General features: G+C 42.8%; 1 protein-coding gene across 1 annotated transcript in view; it reads right to left on the bottom strand.

The window, feature by feature from the left end:
* Positions 1-2020: 2020 nt before the first annotated feature.
* LOC132828475 (choline/ethanolaminephosphotransferase 1-like) overlaps positions 2021-15474 on the bottom strand; it is a 37762-nt gene continuing 24308 nt past the window's right edge. The window contains exons 4-8 of the mRNA XM_060845639.1: positions 14333-14417; positions 11731-11862; positions 8377-8535; positions 7396-7521; positions 2021-5424 (exon numbers count right to left, since the gene is read on the bottom strand). Coding sequence (XP_060701622.1) covers positions 5284-5424; positions 7396-7521; positions 8377-8535; positions 11731-11862; positions 14333-14417 — 643 coding nt within the window. The 3' untranslated portion in view covers positions 2021-5283. The remainder of the gene's footprint in view (positions 5425-7395; positions 7522-8376; positions 8536-11730; positions 11863-14332; positions 14418-15474) is intronic.

Consider the following 15474-nt stretch of genomic DNA (forward strand, 5'->3'; position numbering starts at 1 on the left):
GAGGGGGAAGAGATTCCAGAACTGGAGTCATAAGTTTACCTCCTGTCCCTAAATGTTTTGAGAAAAAATTTCTTCACCCAAAGAATGATGAATCGGGAATTTAGTGTCATGGAAAGTAGTTGAAGTCAAAACAAGGGATATGGGGGAATGGCAGGGTTAGGGCACTAAAATCAATGGTTAACCATGATCATACTGAATGCAGCAGCAGAGTCAAGGGGCCAAATGCACTACTCCTGCTCCTAACTTTGATGTATTTATTTTTGCCTCAACCTGCTGCAGTATTTTTTTTGAGATTAGATTAAACTTAGTGTGGAAACAGGCCCTTCTGCCCAACAAGTCCACACCGACCCGCCGAAGCACAACTCACCCATTCCCCTACATTTATCCCTTCACCTAACACTATGGTCAGTTTAGCATGGCCAATTCACATTTTTTGGACTGTGGGAGGAAACCCACGCAGACACAGGGAGAATGTGCAAACTCCACACAGACAGTTGCCTGAGTCGGGAATTGAACCCAGGTCTCTGGCGCTGTGAGGCAGCAGTGCTAACCACCGTGCCGCCCATTTTAGAAAAGCAATACCTCACCTTGTGCTTGGGGACATTACAGCCTTCAGGAGTTTGGCAACACATTTAAGTTTAATAATTTTAGAACGTGAACACCTCCTTGCAGGTATATTCACCCCCTCCTCCTGACCCCCAACCCCCTACCCTCACCACAAATGTCCCTTCATGACAAGAGCTGTTTTCAGTAAGCTAAGCCATTTTCACTCACTCTCACCTGTCTAGGTTTGGATCTTCCCTGGGTTAGAGCCTCATTTCATGGTCTGCCTAACATTTTCTCTCTCTTTGGGCCCCCACTCCATTTGCTCCTTTCCTCATCTCCATCCCCCTCCTCCCCATCCCCCAAATCCACATTCAACATCTATACTACAGGAAAGGTTTTCTCTCCCCAGCTGCTGCAAGATCTGCTGAGTTTCTCCAGCACTTTTGGTTTTGTGTAACGGACCTCCAGCATTCCCCAGTTCTTCGTTTTAGTATGGAGAATAAATGGGTCATGGGGAGGTTGGCAGGTTGTGAGAGAACTGCAAAGATCAGAACTCTGCGCTCACAAATCAATAACTTGGGTGTCTGGGCAAGATGTGATATATCCAAATTTTGTAGATGACAAAACTAGGTGGAGATATGTTGAAGATGATGCAATGAGACAGGGTGATGAAACGAGAGAAAAAAAAACAGGCTCACTACTTCAATTTTCACTGGAACAGTTTCCAAACTTTTTCAGCTTGGCCGCCTCTGGTGACTGACTGTGTGGAGTTTGCACGTTCTCCCCGTGTCTGCGTGGGTTTTCTCCGGGTGCTCCGGTTTCCTCCCACATTCCAAAGATGTGCGGGTCAGGTGAATTGGCCATGCTAAATTGCCCGTAGTGTTAGGTACGGGGTATATGTAGGGGTATGGGTGGGTTGCACTTCGGTGGGTCAGTGTGGACTTGTTGGGCCGAAGGGCCTGTTTCCACACTGTAAGTAATCTAATCTAATCTAATCTAATATTTATGGGCCTACATTTATATTGCCAACCTGACGTGTTGATGTCCACTGGAAACAGATCCTCTGTTGGAACACCAAATATTTTTGTACCATCAAGCAGTTTAACCAACTGACAATTGCTTGAAACAGTTTAATTTGGCCCACCCACATTATTTACACAATGTCAGCAAAGCCACATCCAGCATCACTGAGGGCATGAAGTTTCCAACACTTCCTGTGGGACTGGAGTCATCTAGAAGCCAGATCAGGTTCAGGTTGCAGATTCCAAACTGTATTTCAGACACATTTCTGGTAGTGATTGAGGGGGGGAGGGAATAAAGAAAAACATTGACAACTCACCAGCTTGACCAATGAGTGCAGAGAGAGAAATCAACACGAGCCCAGAGTTAGAGAAGCAGTTTATCGGTGAGGAAGATGAAACAGAAAGTGGATTAGGGATAGATATCAATGTAAAGAATGTAGCCACAAGATACATTTAACATGAATAGAACAATTTTTATTTACACCAGCACTTGGCATTTACTTTTATTTAGAAAGAACAGAAAATTACAGTTAAGCATGGAGTAAAATCAAGAGTTACACTAAAAGGCAAAATTAGATGAGAACCATCTGTTCACAAAACAAACAAGATTTCTGCAAAAAACAAATTAATTTTCCATTATATTCAGTTGCTCCAAGTGAACGAACTGGTGTGTTGCAGGAGCTGTCACACAACATTTCATTGAATCATTCTTGTTGCATAAGAGCTCAGATTCTTTGAATTATAATACTTTATGCATGAACAGTTAAGCCCAAGAAAGAGAGCAAGGGAAAGAGAAATGCTTTGGTTAATTTTATGACTCTTATCTGACATTAAATACGGTGAGACACAAGGCTGTGGCTGGGTTTGTGATGTCAGGAGTGCAGTTTCACTACTAACAACTAATTAAAGTGAACCCCATCACATTTACAGAGATTTGTCTCCCTTGTATCTCCATCGATATATGTGAACACAATTCAGGACACAGGCACATTGCACACAGGGTTTACAAAATACTGACAGAAATCCAACCATAATACTTAGTTGGCAACTGCTCAATGTTATTTCAAGACAACAACCCATTGTAAATGGTACCACAGACATTGTACTCATGTTAATTTCTTGCCAAGTTTGGACCTTTTCACTGACACGAACTGGCTGTGTGCCCAGCATCTAGACTGTATTAAGATGTTAATTCACATAATAACAGAAAATCTTAAATGTCTAAGATAACTCAAGTCATTTAACTTCAGAGTCACAGGTTAATGTAATACCATATACTATCAATCAGCCACAGCCCTGTACGATTCACAATACTGGGAGCAGTAAATGCTCAAACAAAAGCTCAAAAAGCAAAAAAGTATATGCTTTGCAAATGCATATTTATCAAAATTATTTCATGAGAAAATATAGCCATCTAGTTTAAACTCAGAAGTTACTTACTGGAAAAATCAAACTCGTGTGGATCAATGTCCACAGGGGATTCAGGAGGAACAAACTTGTGTTCTCCAGTTACTGTGTGATAGTTATGAAGAGTTTACATAATTTTCTAGTTCAACCAAAACTCACTGCTATCAAAAGCTTGGCAAGTTTAGATTAGAGATGCAATGTAATCTTGCTTCTACCTCTTGCCAGTTTTCCTGGTCTGATTCATCAGCACAAGAGCAGGTATATGGCAAAGCTCTTACTGAGCATAGGTGTGTGCAGAAACAAGTTAACTTTATTGCACCTTTCCTCTATACTGTGTCCTACAGGCAACGATCTGTGCTGGCACAGGCAAACCCACAGTTTCTTTTAAAGTGCTCACACACTAAACCTGCAAACTCCAGCACCAATGCTGATGAAAACAAAACGTTAGCTGTGCACTGAAGCACGGGTGGCAATGTCCTCTTATACAACAGCAGGTCCAGACAACTGACATAAGAACTGATCACACTTCATTAGCAAAACAAGTGTGACGCACTCTGGAAGTAAGCAAACACCAAGTTACTCATGCCAGGTTGTCAGAGCTGCACATTGTTGTCTGTGTAATGAAGGTGAGAAACAATGTTGAAGCGTTCACTGATTAAATATTTGAAGCCTTTCAGCTGCTACGTCTTCCTCTCATTGGTTGGAAAGCCTGGGTATTGCCCTGGAATCTCACTGCAGGCTTTAGCTTGTCATCACTAATCCTCATACCATTCCAGCACGTGTCAGAGGCACAGCACTGGGATCTACAGAGCTACCTTCAAATTGATAGTCAAACACTGAGGCCTTAATATACCCATCTGTGAGGTAAAGACTGACAAGCTCATTTTATATTGAGATGGATAAAATCTTCCTTGCCACAAACCTTCACATCATGGAGGGTCACTTTTTTCAAAAAAAGCACTAACTTATCTCTCACGGTAAATATTCTTAATTTAAGCTCACTGACATGAAGAATAATTCTACAGGACTTCAGATAAGCAGTTGAAGAGGACCAGGTTATTTAAGTGTCTGCTCAGTGTCCACTGGCAGCTTGGCATTGTCCAAGTTTCAGTGATATTTAGCTACAATAAAACCAAAACAGCACAACCACAAAAACTGTTTGCAGGGGTTAAAATGCTACGCTTACTTTCAAGTAATGAGAATATTTGATTTATTGAAGAATTCCTCAAAAGTTAAGACTGCTCAGTGCAGGCTCCTCTGTGAATGTAATGAATTAATTCCTTTGATGGAATTTCAAAGCAGAAATGTCCTCTGGGCCCTGTTCACTAGTTATCAACATGTAGGCAGACCTTTAGAGCAACATATCTATCAGGGCAGGGTGAAAAGTTACAGGAATACTGGATCATCCAGATAACCAGTTTTGAAACTGAAAGCATTATTTTTATGAAAACTGACACACAAAGATTGTGAAAAAACATAGCAATAAAGCACAGTGGAAAAAGTAAACATGTTACAAAGGTTCTGCTCCTTAAAGTGCCAGTTCAGCCCAGAATTAGGCCCTTCTTTCAATCACTCACTTCTGTCCAGTTGGAGCAGTTAACAGCAGCATCTCAGACAGCGTTATTGGTGAATTTGGGACGCACATTATAAATAATGCATTGCAAAATCTTTTCAATCCTCGGACATCACAGATTCCTGCACCTCATTCGCATCCTTTAAATTTCACGGTGACCCTGTTAGGCTGTAAAAGTTGAGACAACCAAGTTTCCGTAGTTCTCATTTCCACAGTAGTCCAATTACCTGATAGTTGCCGTCAGGTTCCTGCTTGGCACAAAATCCCTTTCTGCAGTGCCTCACCTGCAATATGGCTTATCTGACTTTTCCAAAACATAGTTAGGTTCCAGGAGAACAATTAAACTCATTCCCAAACCAGGAACGTTGCCCACAGACCTGTGGACAGTCAGTGGTTTCATCAGACCAAAAGGCCTGAAGAAAAGACTGAACACAACAGTGCATCTTGTGTTTGTTCAGGTCCGTACAAAGGAGACACACATACTGTTTGTTGCTGAGCTGCCAATGTTACAGGGAGACATGTATGCTGTAGCAAGTCAGTCCTTCCCATCACAGTCTAAGTTTAGGAGTGTTAGGCTTAATTCAGAAACTGAGGCCAAAACAAAACAAAAAAGTGCACACAATGATTGAATCATAAGTTAATAACTTGTTCACTTTTTCTCCCAATTCCATATTTTTCTACGGACATTCCCTCAATCGTGTGCTGCAGTCCCTCATGTCAAGCACAATGGTTAAGTCACTTGTGATGATTCTGTTCCTGTAAGGTGGCTGGTGGGAAGGAGGAGGGGCTGATTTTGAAGATATTAATGTGAAGGTGAGAAGCGATCTGATTGCAAACACCCACTGAGTAACGGATTAAGTCAAAGAGAGACCAGACCTGCGGGCCAAAGAAGAGAGGAAAAACATTAGTGAGAAAATGAAAGCAGTGGTTCCTTAGTCACTGAACATGTAACTTTATCAACCTCCCTATGCTGTTAGCAAGAATCTTCATCCATACCACTACAAGTGTGAACCTACAATCTTGTGACATTAAAAAAAGCCAAGTACTAAGGAATCTTGCAGAACAGTAAGTCACAGAGGTATCAAGGAACATCCCTTCACTAGGTTCAATGTCTATTCAGCAGCCCCATGTAAAAATGTCACCATGCTGACCTTCAGTACCAGGCGAAAGGGAGGGCTACAGATGCTGGAAACCAGAGTTTAGATCAGAGTGGTGCTGGAAAAGCACAGCAGGTCAGGCAGCATCCAAGGAGCAGGAAAATTGACATTTTGGGCAAAAGCCTTTTCAATTTTCCTGCTCCTTGGATGCTGCCTGACCTACTGTGCTTTTCCAGCACCACTCTGATCTAAACCCTGACCTTCAGTACCATCAGCCAAACCAGCAGCACAGAGCTGCAGTTCCATTTTATATGATGCAGGCAGGTTATGAAGAGGGCCTCTAACAGAACTTAACCTAAAGCATGCTGCATTACTAGAGTCTGTCAGATGAGAGGCTGCATTGCGTCTTTAACAAGGTCTGGTCAACAGAAAACTTACAAATGTTCAAGATCAACAGCTAGAGTAAACCGACTTTGTCGTCAGACCAGCTGGTCATCACAGGCACTATCCAATCAGCCACCAATCCCATCCCACACCCAAATGAGACTGCAGGAAGGCCTGATGACCGAGATGGAGGTTTGCTCTGGGAGTCAGCTGGGAATGTGCTCCAGGCTATTGATCTCTCTAGTGGTTGATTTTGGTATCGGGCTAGCATAGATTAAACAAGGGCAATTACTGTTATGGTTTATGGAGAAGAGACAGGAAACAGTTTCAATGGACTAGATTGGGTTGGGATATCTGGTCGGCATGGACGGGTTGGACCGAAGGGTCTGTTTCCATGCTGTACATCTCTATGATTCTATGCTGTACTGTTCTATAACTGCTTCAAATGCAGGGTGAGGAGTCTTGTGAGTTTGGGGTCAGACTGAGGGATGACGGTATGCGGAGTTCTACTACCACAGCATTAATTGTTGGTTGTTCCAGTGCCACATGCTGGCTGGTGACACTGCTCGTCACTCAGTTATGGATGATGCGACTGTACAATAAAGGAAGAAAAGCCTTGAGGAACTCTGGGATCTACTAATCTGCCGTCACATGGACATTCTAAACACCCCTCACATCAGCCTGAATATTCCTTTTATGAAACATCCTCGAATGGTGAACCCCTATTCTTTGAATGAAGGTAAGCATTTGACAAACTGCGTTCTGGGCCCTTGGAAAAAGAATACAGACCCAGGTACAACATAAACATCAATACATTTGTAAATCCAGATCTCCATGACACAGCAGCAAGCGCAGTTTTGAAGTTTAAGTCAGAATCGGGCTTCCTATAACAAGAAATACTGAGCAGAGATATCCCACTGACACCAGATTCCCCGAGTCAATGCTCATTGGTTCCCCTTGGTCTCTCCAACTGACCCTACCCACCCATCTCCAGGATGACTTTTCACAACTTTGTTTTGGATGATCCTTCTCTCAAGCTTCACACAAGTCCCAGACAGCACAGACCTCCCAAGTCATAGCCTTGGTAATATTTTTTTCAAACCGTTGCCCATTCTTATACCGCATAACGGATTATATCATTGCTATTCTAGCCGATTTTTAAATAGCAATTTAACAGCTGGGGCTATCCAAATGTCACAAGATCGTCACAGACTTCAATAGTAAACTTTATATTTACTGTGGAAAATCACACGAAGGATAAAAATAGCGATAATCAGTGGTACTAATTTGAATCTATAGCCAGTTTAGAAGTATCTGGAAGTGAGAAATGAAACTCCAGTTTAGTCAGGAGGCTCTACTCACTTACCAACGCAATCCAGAGCACCAAGTACTCATTTATAAAACTGTTGAAGTACTGGTCCAAGAAGAGGAGTCCTGGCCCAACAAAGGCTGTGTCCTGCAAATGCATCTCACTTTTTGTCATGTGAGCCACCTGAAATCAGAAGCAAGGATCTATTCACTTGATCTGCAGTGGCTTTAAAATAACAGTTGCTGGTTCCAACATTCGCAATGCAACATCACGAGATGAACAAGTAAACACCTGTACTTCTACTGAGCCACTCATAAAATGTCAGTGAGACCAGGGTACAAAATGAAGGGGTGCAGATCAGCACCTGATAAAACTTTCCTTTCAGAATTCACCAAAGTGCTTCACAGTCAGTAAAATGCTTTTGAAGTGTAGTCAATTATTGTGTTATAATGGAGGAGATCTAGCAGTTTGTGCATGGAAAGCCGTCACAATGCGGTAATGAAAACGACCTGGTTTAAGGAGTAAGTATCAGTCAGGATGTTGGAAGAACAGCCCACTCTGAAGTAGGTTCCACAGGATCTTTAAATTCACTGGAGAGTTGAAATCCTGCACCCCAGAAAGTACTGCACTGGAGTGTTAGCCTAGATTAAATCATTAAGTCTCTGGAGTGGAATCTGAACCCACAATCTTTTGAGAATATTATCAAATAAGATGCTGTTGATACATCCATAAATTAAGCACAACTTCTTCAGCATCAGGCAATAGGTTCTGGGAGCCTTTACCAAGCAACCAATTTCTAAGATGTTGGGTGGGGTGGGGGGACAGGGGCATGGGAGTAGGGACATAGTGTTAATGAGGATAGGTCAACTGCCTTACAGTCGTACAGTAGCTGCCCATGTGCAGTCTATCAGCAATAGATAACATTTCAGTGATTATTCAGGATTGCTTTCTTGAGCATCAGTTCATTTGGTCAGGCAGACTATGGTCAAGCTGTGTGTGGGGGGAGGACAGTAACTGCCTCCAGGGAAGAGTACATACCACTAATTTATTGGTTATTTTTGCAGACACAAAGCCAAAAGCAAGAATGTAGAGGCAGGGATTATTCTCAAAAAGCCGGCTGGTAGATTTCTTGTAGATCATCAATGCCAGCGTTATAACTGCGCCTATATGTAGGAATGGTGACAGCACACTTGTACCCTGTAAAATACAATGATACATTACTAACAGTGTCATTGCATATCCTATATAAATACCTGCGCAGGGAGCAGATACAATTATTCAATACACAAGATACACTCCAATCTAGACACTGCAGTAAAACATGACTGTGGAAATGAAATAATTGTGCAGTCAGAAATTTTGAACAGACCACTTCCAGACGTCCACTAACTTTGTAATTCCCAGCATTTTCTGGCCCTCCATCACTGCTCCTTCACAACTGGACAGCTCTATCTAACTTAGCTCCTTTTTCTTCAGGGTCTCTCTCCAATATGATTCTGTAATCCGAACAGGAACAAATAGCAGCACTAAATGTCACATTCTGCAGCTCCTTCACCCTGGTCATGCTTTGGTGTAACAATGCCACTGCTCCAAGCTTAATGTAGCCCTGACCATTTCATGACTTGATATAGGTCAAACAGCATTGCAGGTTTGCAGGGAATTCATAAATATATATTTTCTAATCAACCTGTTCAGTCATGTTATTACATATCTCTGCAGCAAGTGGGACTTGAACCCAGACAGCGTGGTTCAGAGGTAGGGACACAACCACTGCAATATAGCATAAGGCTCAGATTTATGTTCTACTGGCTCCAGAGGTACCTATCTCTGAATTAGGAAAAAGTGAGGACTGCAGATGCTGGAGATCAGAGTAGTGTGTGGTGCTGGGAAGGCACAGCAAGTCAGGCAGCATCTGAGGAGTAGAAGAATCGACGTTTCGGATATAAGATTCCTGATGAAGGGCTTATGCCCAAAAGGCCGATTTTCCTGCTCCCCGGATGCTGCCTGACCTGCTGTGCTTTTCCAGCACCACAACCTTGACTATCTCTGAACTGCTTGATTATAGAGCAGCCACTCAGTGCTCCTGCTGAGATCATCAGAATCAGTTAGGTCTGTCTGATCTCACCTTTCATTGGATCCAACAATTCATTTATATCTTCTCAAATGCTCTTCCCCCTCCCATTTCTTCACAGAAACAGAAATTATTGCAATAGGCTACTCAGGCTTCAAGCCAGTTCCACAGTTCAATAAGATAATGGCTGATTCTCAATCTCAATGCCATATTTCCACTTTCTTCTCCTGCCATCCCCAGAATCAGCCTGGTGAAGCTCTGCTGCACTCCCTTGATGGCAAGCACATCCTCTCTTAGGTGTGGACACCATTGGACAATAGGTGCAGGAGTAGGCCATTCAGCCCTTTGAGCCAGCACCACCATTCATTATGAACATGGCTGATCATCACAATCAGTATCCTGTTCCTGCCTTATCCTTATAACCCTTGATCCCACTATCCTTAAGAGCTCTATCCATCTCTTTCTTGAAAGTATCCAGAGACTTAGTCTCCACTGCCTTCTGGGGCACAGCATTCCATACACCCACCACTCTCTGGGTGAAGAAGTTTCTCCTCAACTCTGTTCTAAGTGACCTACCCCTTATTTTTAAACTGTGTCCACTGGTTCGGGACTCACCCATCAGCGGAAACATGCTTCCTGCCTCCAGTGTGTCCAATCCTTTAATAATCTTGTACGTTTCAATCAGATCCCCTCTCAGCCTTCTAAACTCAAGCGTATACAAGTCCAGTCACTCCAATCTTTCAGTGTAAGGTAATCCCGCCATTCCAGGAATTGACCTCGTGAACCTACGCTGCACTCCCTCAATAGCCAGAATATCTTTCCTCAAATTTGGAGACCAGAACTGCACACAATAACTCCAGGCGCGGTCTCACCAGAGCCCTGTGCAGCTGCAGAAGAACCTCTTTGCTTCTATACTCAATCCCTCTTGTTATGAAGGCCAGCATGCTGTATCTGTATGCTTGCTTTCATTGACTAATGTACAAGAACACCTCCTTCTCGTTGTACTGCCCCTTTACCTAACTTAACTCCATTTAGGTAGTAATCTGCCTTCCTGTTCTTGCCACCAAAATGGATAACCACACATTTATCCACATTAAGCTGCATCTGCCATGCATCCATCCACTCACCTAGCCTGTCCAGGTCACCCTGTATTCTCCTAACATCCTCCTCACATTTTACCCTCCCACCCAGTTTTGTGTCATCAGCAAATTTGCTAACATTAGTTTTAATACCTTCACTTGTTTCATTAATGTCCATTGTAAAAAGCTGCGATCCCAGCACTGATCCCTACGGCACACCACTGGTCACCACCTGCCATTCCGAAAGGGAGCCGTTTATCACTACTGTTTCCTGTCAGCCAACCAATTTTCAATTCATGTCAGCATTTTGCCCCTAATACCATGTGCCCTAATTTTGCTCACTAACCTCCAATGTGGGACTTCATCAAAGGCTTTCTGAAAGTCCAGGTACACTACATCCACTGGATCTCCCTTGTACATCTTCAGAGTTACATCCTCAAAATATTCCAGAAGATTAATCAGGCATGATTTCCCCTTCATAAACTGCATGTAATAATCTCGGTGCAGTCACAGCAATGGAAAACTACAGAAAGACACCCATAATTCTGAACTGAAATCCTCTTCCCATGATGACCAATATACATTCACCTTCCTAAGTGCTTGCTGCATCTGCCAGTCTCCTTTCAGTGATTGAAGTACAGGGACACCCAGTTCCCTTTATACAGTCACACTTCACAACAGATCACTATTTGAATAATACTGTCTTTCGGATGTCCACACCAAAGTATATAACTTACTTAGCACGTTGTACCGCATCTGCCATGAGTTTGCCCACTCACTCAACTTGTCTAACTCACTTTGAAGCCTCCTCGCTTCCACCTCACAACCCTGCCTAGTTTTATGCTATCAGCAAACTTGGAAATGTTACATTTGGTTGCTTCATATATGGGCCCCAAGTTCTGACCCTTGTGGCATTCCACTCATCACTCTGAAAAAGACCCTCGGTTTCTTTTCCACTAACCAATTCCAATCAATGTTTATATGCTACTGCCTGTCTCATGTGCTTTAAAACTTGTGAGGGACCTTATCAAAGGCCTTCTGGACAGTCCATATACACTTAACATCCACACCCTAATACAGTCTTCCCTCTTCTTGAATCTGTCTTCTGATTGGTCATCTGTCTGTTGGGACACTGCGTCAGTGAGCCTATTTACACATCACCTTATGCTGATCTGACACCCTTCACCCCTCTTACAACCATCCCGACCCCTCGAATCACCCAGAGAGCTGCAGTTCACTTACAGCAATGGTGGAGCCATTCTTGCCTACGCCGCCAGTGAAGATGACAGTGAAGTAGTTAGTGCAGGAGAAGATTCCACCTGCTACCACAAGGAGAGCAGGTACAATTTTAACTTGAATTTCCAGCACTGGGATCTTCTCAGGGAAAGAAAAAGATTAAAGAGAGAAAATAAGAACGACAAAAACATTTCTGGGATTCACTGCCTAGACTGCAATAGAGAATAATGCGAGAAGCCCCATCAGACCCATCATAGCCCTTTCAACTGGAAGGCTAGACACACTGTTTCGGCCACTGACAGAAGCCAAACTCTCCAGTTATTTCAAAGACTTTTGTTTCCACGACTCAGTCCTCATTCTGTTTGAAGAAAAATATGTGGGACCCCACCTGCTGGAGTTGACCTTGACTAGTTGGAGCCAGGGTTCCCTTGTCTAATTGGGAAAAGTCCATGTCAGCCTTTTCAATACCCTCTAACAGCACCTTCTGGGTGCCTCTTTTCCAGACTAAAATACCCACGTTTCTCATGGTCACAACTGGACAACATCAAGCAGGAGCTGTTTTATATGAGAAATAAAGGGAATGCACATTCAGTGCCCGAAGGAAACCTTCTGCCATTGAACAAAAGCTATAATGTCTTAAGGCTTTAGATATCCTCCATGTATCATTGAACAGCAAGGAGGTAGGACAGTCAGGGATGAGATCGGAGATCAGGTGCAGAACTGAACTGTTAAGTTTATTAACTGAACATCTGATGACAGAACCCTGGTTATCCCCGGTTATAAACTTTAATTGATAGTTGTTATAATCAGATCGGTTCAGTGACTGCATTTAGCAATAGATTCAGAACTAGGTATTGGTGATACCAATGGGTATCTAGTACTCCTAGTGCCTTTTCAGCTGAAAGACTCAGGTGTGTAGAATTAAATGGTACAAATCACTGGACACTGCTGTACCCAGGATTTGAGAGCACTGGATGATACAGGTTGAGTGCTCGCCAGAGAGAAGGTGAAAGCTTTCCACTGCACAATGCAGCAGCTGAGACAGGGCCAAAATCCAGAACAAACCACTAACAGATGGAACTGTAGATGCTGACCCCCACAGCCCACTTTCCCTTAGCTTTCTCAAGGCAATGGCTCCTTTGCAAATAATTTCCAATGACACACCTGCCTTAGGCTTTCTTGAAACCTTTAATCTTTAACAGAGGTTAAGTAGTCAATTGCAGTACGCCTTACTCTATGTGAAACTCAGACCCACCAACCAGGTGTTCTTAAGTCTGGGGTCAAAACTGTCTTGATTTGCAGTTCCACAATAAGCCCCTGACAGAGGTCTAACGAACAGAACAGGACAAAGACTTCTGTGTTCTTGTATGAGCATGCTCAATGCATTTGATGCTACTCATTTGACGATTTCACATGAGAAATCAGGCTTCCAACATATCTCAGTGTGTCTCAGTGATGGTAATATTATGATAGAGGTCTCTGACCGGTATGATCTATACACAGATAAGTCAAGTCTTAAAATGTTTTACTCAAAGTGGACATTCATTGGGTACTATGCGGACTTTCAGAGTTAGACCTGTCACCAAAGATAATCGTTAACCCAGAAATAACAGGAATCTGCAAACTGCTCAACTGGGAAAAGCACAAGGACTCCGAGCCTAGGAACTAATAATGAGGCCATTCAACCCCAAAGCTTATTCCACCTTTCAATGAGGAATTTGAGTACTGTCCAATCTTCAACAAGTACACGCACTTGTAAACTTAAAAAGGAAGGTCAGTCAATGAAGCAGTGGCTGGGATGACACTAAGCACTTTCTCTTAACCCCACTTGCGTAACTCCATCAAATTATTGGATAACATACTGAGAAGTACCTCGGCATTTTCAGAGTTTCGGTACTGGATAGTTACAATGGTTGTATAGGATGGAAGACCTCAATCCAGCAGCACTCCATACCGTCACCACTTCCATTGTCAGCTCAGAGACTGGCATGTTTATGACATTAAATATTTTTAGTTTTGCCTTGCGCTGACCCAGGTCCAAGGGTCACTTATACAAAGATTAGCAACAGTAATCTTATTACGTAGAACAGTATTTAGCCCCATTATGGAACGTAAACAGTCCCACCAGAACCACAAACTGGCCTGGACCAGGATCCCAGTCAGAAGAACCAGTCAATCTCAGCTGGAGTGTTTGAGCTACCTTGGTTTGCCCCGCTCGGAATAGGATCCAGTGGCACATGGTTCAGTGCCTTGAAGGAACTGTGCAGAGTTTGACAAACTGTTCAGAGCACACACACGCTGCTTAAAATGGAGCATGCTAAAAGAAATTATAATTATCAATTATGTCTAAGTGAATCCAGGACAAAGTTCTTAAATAAATCTCCACAAAATGTAATTGAACACTCTAGCAAGAATTTGCAGGTAAATTTTGATAATTAAGGAGACAATTATTCAGATATTAGAGGGCAAACAGCAGCTTTTCAAACTTTATGCCCTTTGCAATCTGTACAGGAGAAAGAATAGGACAGCCCTTAGATAGGGCAAACTCCTCTGTCTCCTGCAACTCCCTGGTTAACCAGGGTAAGAAGTCAATTACGCTATTAATTACCATAGATTCCCAAAATGCAGTTCCTCCACTCGCAGCCAATAAAAACAGGATAATTATGAAGATTTGCACTTCAGTCACATCAATTCTGATTGGATGAGAAAAGCAGAAATCAGTATTAGAGCCACTCATTGGTAATTAGCATATTGCCAAGCAATGAAACTGCAGTTCAATCATGCACCAAAGCAGCAGAGTATCTCATTCCACGACACCCCTTTTGTACTCACTCTAATGCTCCATTTTCTCAGAACTTTATTTACAATTTATTGGTGTGACCTGCCTTTGACCACAAACAGCAGCTCATTATCTGGAAGTGCCTGCGTTGGGCAGGGCGAACAAAGTCGTACATCACACCACACCAGGTTTATACAAAATAATCGTAAGCTCTCAGAGCACTGCTGTTTCGTTGGGTGAACTGGACGGAAGTGCACAGGCATAGAATTTATAGGTGAGGAGATCATTGCAAGATAAATTCTAGGTAATTAAGAGTGTTAAACAAGTGGTGTGAGTGAAGTGTCAACAGGCTGAATAACAAATCTTTGCAGGTGATCAAATGGTCTGAGTAAGGTGTCAGCAGCTGAACAGTAAGTGAAGGAATGACCTATGATCCGAGTAATTAAGGCAAAGAGATAATTACAACAAATAAAAACTAACATGGTGCTTGGACAAACCAGATAGGTACATGATAGGTAGCAGAGTCATATGACAAGGTTGTAATCAAAGCAATAAGTACTCCAAAACTCTACACTCTAATAAAGATAGAGAGGTTATAAAGGAGATGGTGTCCAAACGGAGCAGTGAGGAAGGTTTTACCACACAGTATACTGGGGTTACATATAGCACAACATGAATCCAAGATCACTGCTGAGGCCAGCTTTTTGCTTTGGTTAGATCCTTGTCATATGACTCTGATACCTATCATGTTGTGGAAAAAGTGAGGTCTGCAGATGCTGGAGATCAGAGCTGAAAATGTGTTGCTGGAAAAGCGCAGCAGGTCAGGAACATCTAAGGAACAGGAAATTCGACGTTTCGGGCATAAGCGCTTCATCAGGAAGGGCTTCCTGATTCCTGATGAAGGGCTTATGCCCGAAATGTCGAATTTCCTGTTCCTTAGATGCTGCCTGATCTGCTGCGCTTTTCCAGCA

The sequence above is a fragment of the Hemiscyllium ocellatum genome, chromosome 26, assembly GCF_020745735.1.
Source record: "Hemiscyllium ocellatum isolate sHemOce1 chromosome 26, sHemOce1.pat.X.cur, whole genome shotgun sequence".
NCBI lineage: Eukaryota > Metazoa > Chordata > Chondrichthyes > Orectolobiformes > Hemiscylliidae > Hemiscyllium > Hemiscyllium ocellatum.